At 29.2% G+C, this 2722-nt stretch overlaps 1 protein-coding gene across 1 annotated transcript; it reads left to right on the top strand.

Moving 5' to 3' along the window:
* Positions 1-1095: 1095 nt before the first annotated feature.
* LOC133287760 (transcription factor GTE12-like) lies at positions 1096-1791 on the top strand. The gene has a single exon (XM_061485426.1). The coding sequence runs from the start codon at positions 1096-1098 to the stop codon at positions 1789-1791; it is 696 nt and encodes a 231-aa protein (XP_061341410.1).
* The last annotated feature ends 931 nt before the right edge of the window (positions 1792-2722 follow it).

Here is a 2722-nt window from a genome sequence, read left to right as displayed (position 1 = left end):
TTTTTGGTAGATTACATTTTAACATTATAAAAAATGTAAATAAATAATACGCTACATCATATATATATATATATATATATATATATATATATATATATATATATATATATATATATATAACATATATATATATATATATATATAACAAATGATGTACTCTTTTAACATTTTAAAAAATGTAAAGTGATGTTTATAACTATAGAAGTGAAGTAGAGATTTTAAAAGATTAGATATAATTTTATAATTAATAAATATCTAATTGAAAACTTAATTAAAGTATAAAAAATTTAGAAACAAAAAATTTATAACGAAAAAACTAAAAGATACAGTTTCCTGGTTACATATTAAAGATACAGAGCACAAGATTACAAAAAAAAAAAAAAAAAGATTACATTTGTAACTATAGAAGTGAAGTAGAGATTTTAAAAGATTAGATATAATTTTATAATTAATAAATATCTAATTGAAAACTTAATTAAAGTATAAAAAATTTAGAAACAAAAAATTTATAACGAAAAAACTAAAAGATACAGTTTCCTGGTTACATATTAAAGATACAGAGCACAAGATTACAAAAAAATAAAAAAGATTACATTTGTAACTATTGAAGTGAAGTAGAGATTTTTTTTTTTTGGAAATACTTTTTTTTTTGGAAATACTGAGATTTTAAAAGATTAGATATAATTTTATAATTAATAAATATCTAATTGAAAACTTAATTAAAGTATAAAAAATTTAGAAACAAAAAATTTATAACGAAAAAACTAAAAGATACAGTTTCCTTGTTACATATTAAAGATACAGAGCACAAGATTACAAAAAAAAAAAAAAGATTACATTTGTAACTATTGAAGTGATGTAGAGATTTTAAAAGATTAGATATAATTTTATAATTAATAAATACTTTTAAAAGATTAGATTTAAAAAGATTTAAAAGATTACATTTATAACGGTTTAATTCTCTCCATTGTTTCCTCGTTATATAAACATACAGAGCACCGTTCACCCTTAGCAGACCAAATCCTGTTTCCTGGTTAACACCCTCCACCAATCCTGTTTTCTTTTTTCTTGTGTTTTCCACTCAAACTCTCTTCAATGGCTGAATCCCAAAAGTCACTTGTGATTAAGCTTGGTGCAAAGCGTTCAAGAACGGTTCAAGAAGACTGCCCACAGACGGAGATCATCGCTGATCATCGTTCCAAGAAAATGAGAAAAGATGCTTTTGAAATTTCTCCGCCACTGAGAATGAACAGAACGATGGCTGAACATGAACACCGACCAACAAAGTGCAGAGTGCAAAGTGCAAGAGAAGGAAGGTGCTTCGGACCGGAAAACTCCAAAAGAATGTCAAGAGCAGCTTCCCAAATTTGTGAGTTGAAGAAGGAAGGTGCAGAGTGCAAGAAAGAGAAGAAACAAAGCATAGACAGATACAAAAAAATGCAATGTTGGGTGATCATGAAAAGGTTGAAGGAAGGAAGAGATGCTTGGGCTTTCAAAGAAGCTCTTGATGTTAAGGTCTTGGAGTTTCTTGATAACCCTGACTCTGTATCAAAGCCAATAGGTTTGAAGGATATTGAGGTCAAATTGAACCACTATCTGTATTCCAAACCTAAGGAATTTGCAGATGATATGAGGCTTGCATTTTCTTATGCATTGCTATACCCTTGGAGGAGTGAGATTCACATGATTGCAAGGAGGGTTAGTGAGAAATTTGAGACCGATTGGAAATCTTTAAAGAAAAAGTGGATTCTTGAGGAAAGAAAAAGAAAGAAAAGTATGTGCAAATCTTGATAGAGAAGCTCAAGGTTGCTGGATTCTGTTTAGAGTGTAGTGTTTGTACAAACTTGATTCTTGAATTACTAGGTTATTGATTTTGTTTCCTTTTGAGTTTTATTAAAACGTAGATCCTGTTTTTTCTGTTTTTTCGTTAATAAGCAATCCTGTTTTGTAACGTTTGGCTGAAGCTTGTTAAGTTTAGTTTTATGTGTCTGTTATTTGATCCTATAAACTATTGGTGTTTCATTTGTACTTTATTTATCAGTAAAGTACATCTTATGTTCAGTTTTTAGGTTGTTCGAGTCAATTTTACTGGAGCATATTGGTTATGATCAGTAATGTATCATAAATTTCATATCTTCCAGTTCAATAAAATCTTGAATTTCTGAATCCTGTGATTTTGGATGCAGAAATTCCTTCCAAAATAGCCAAATTAAACCATGGCATATAAAGTAGTGGTTTATATCAGATTTTCTGCAGACTTTATCATATTGTGAACATCATTACGTGCCTGCGTTGTTGCAGAATCCAAGCTATATGTATTCAGTGGTTGGCAATGCTAAGTACGGTTAAGCAATTTATTTGATGTCCTTCAGTGGTGGCTGGCATAATTAAGCAATTACAAAAAATCTATTCAAATAACAAAGAAAGATTATATATATATGTATATATATATATCATTACATAAGTATGAATACAGTGCCTCATCTATTTTCTCTCCTCATCTCCTAAACAGAAAGGCACACCATAATTAAAAAAACTTTTCATGGTATGATTAAATCATAGCATTCTTTCATCTAATGTTCACTGTAACACCTTAGTGGCCTTCACATGAGTCTGCATAGCTTTTCTTTAGGAATCCCAATCTCCTTGGGTAGCTTCTCTAGCTCACCGTGTGCATCAATTACATAGACAAATCAAATGTATCTACAAGAAGCATTACTAT

Source organism: Gastrolobium bilobum, unplaced genomic scaffold (assembly GCF_033153095.1).
Source record: "Gastrolobium bilobum isolate Gb01-03AN ecotype WA unplaced genomic scaffold, APGP_CSIRO_Gbil_v1 utg58107, whole genome shotgun sequence".
NCBI classification, from domain to species: Eukaryota; Viridiplantae; Streptophyta; class Magnoliopsida; order Fabales; family Fabaceae; genus Gastrolobium; species Gastrolobium bilobum.
This window is presented reverse-complemented; position numbering and strand designations above follow the sequence as displayed.

Coding starts and splice junctions, on each gene's coding strand:
- LOC133287760 (XM_061485426.1), top strand. CDS start 1,096: ATGGCTGAATCCCAAAAGTCACTTGTGATTAAGCTTGGTGCAAAGCGT.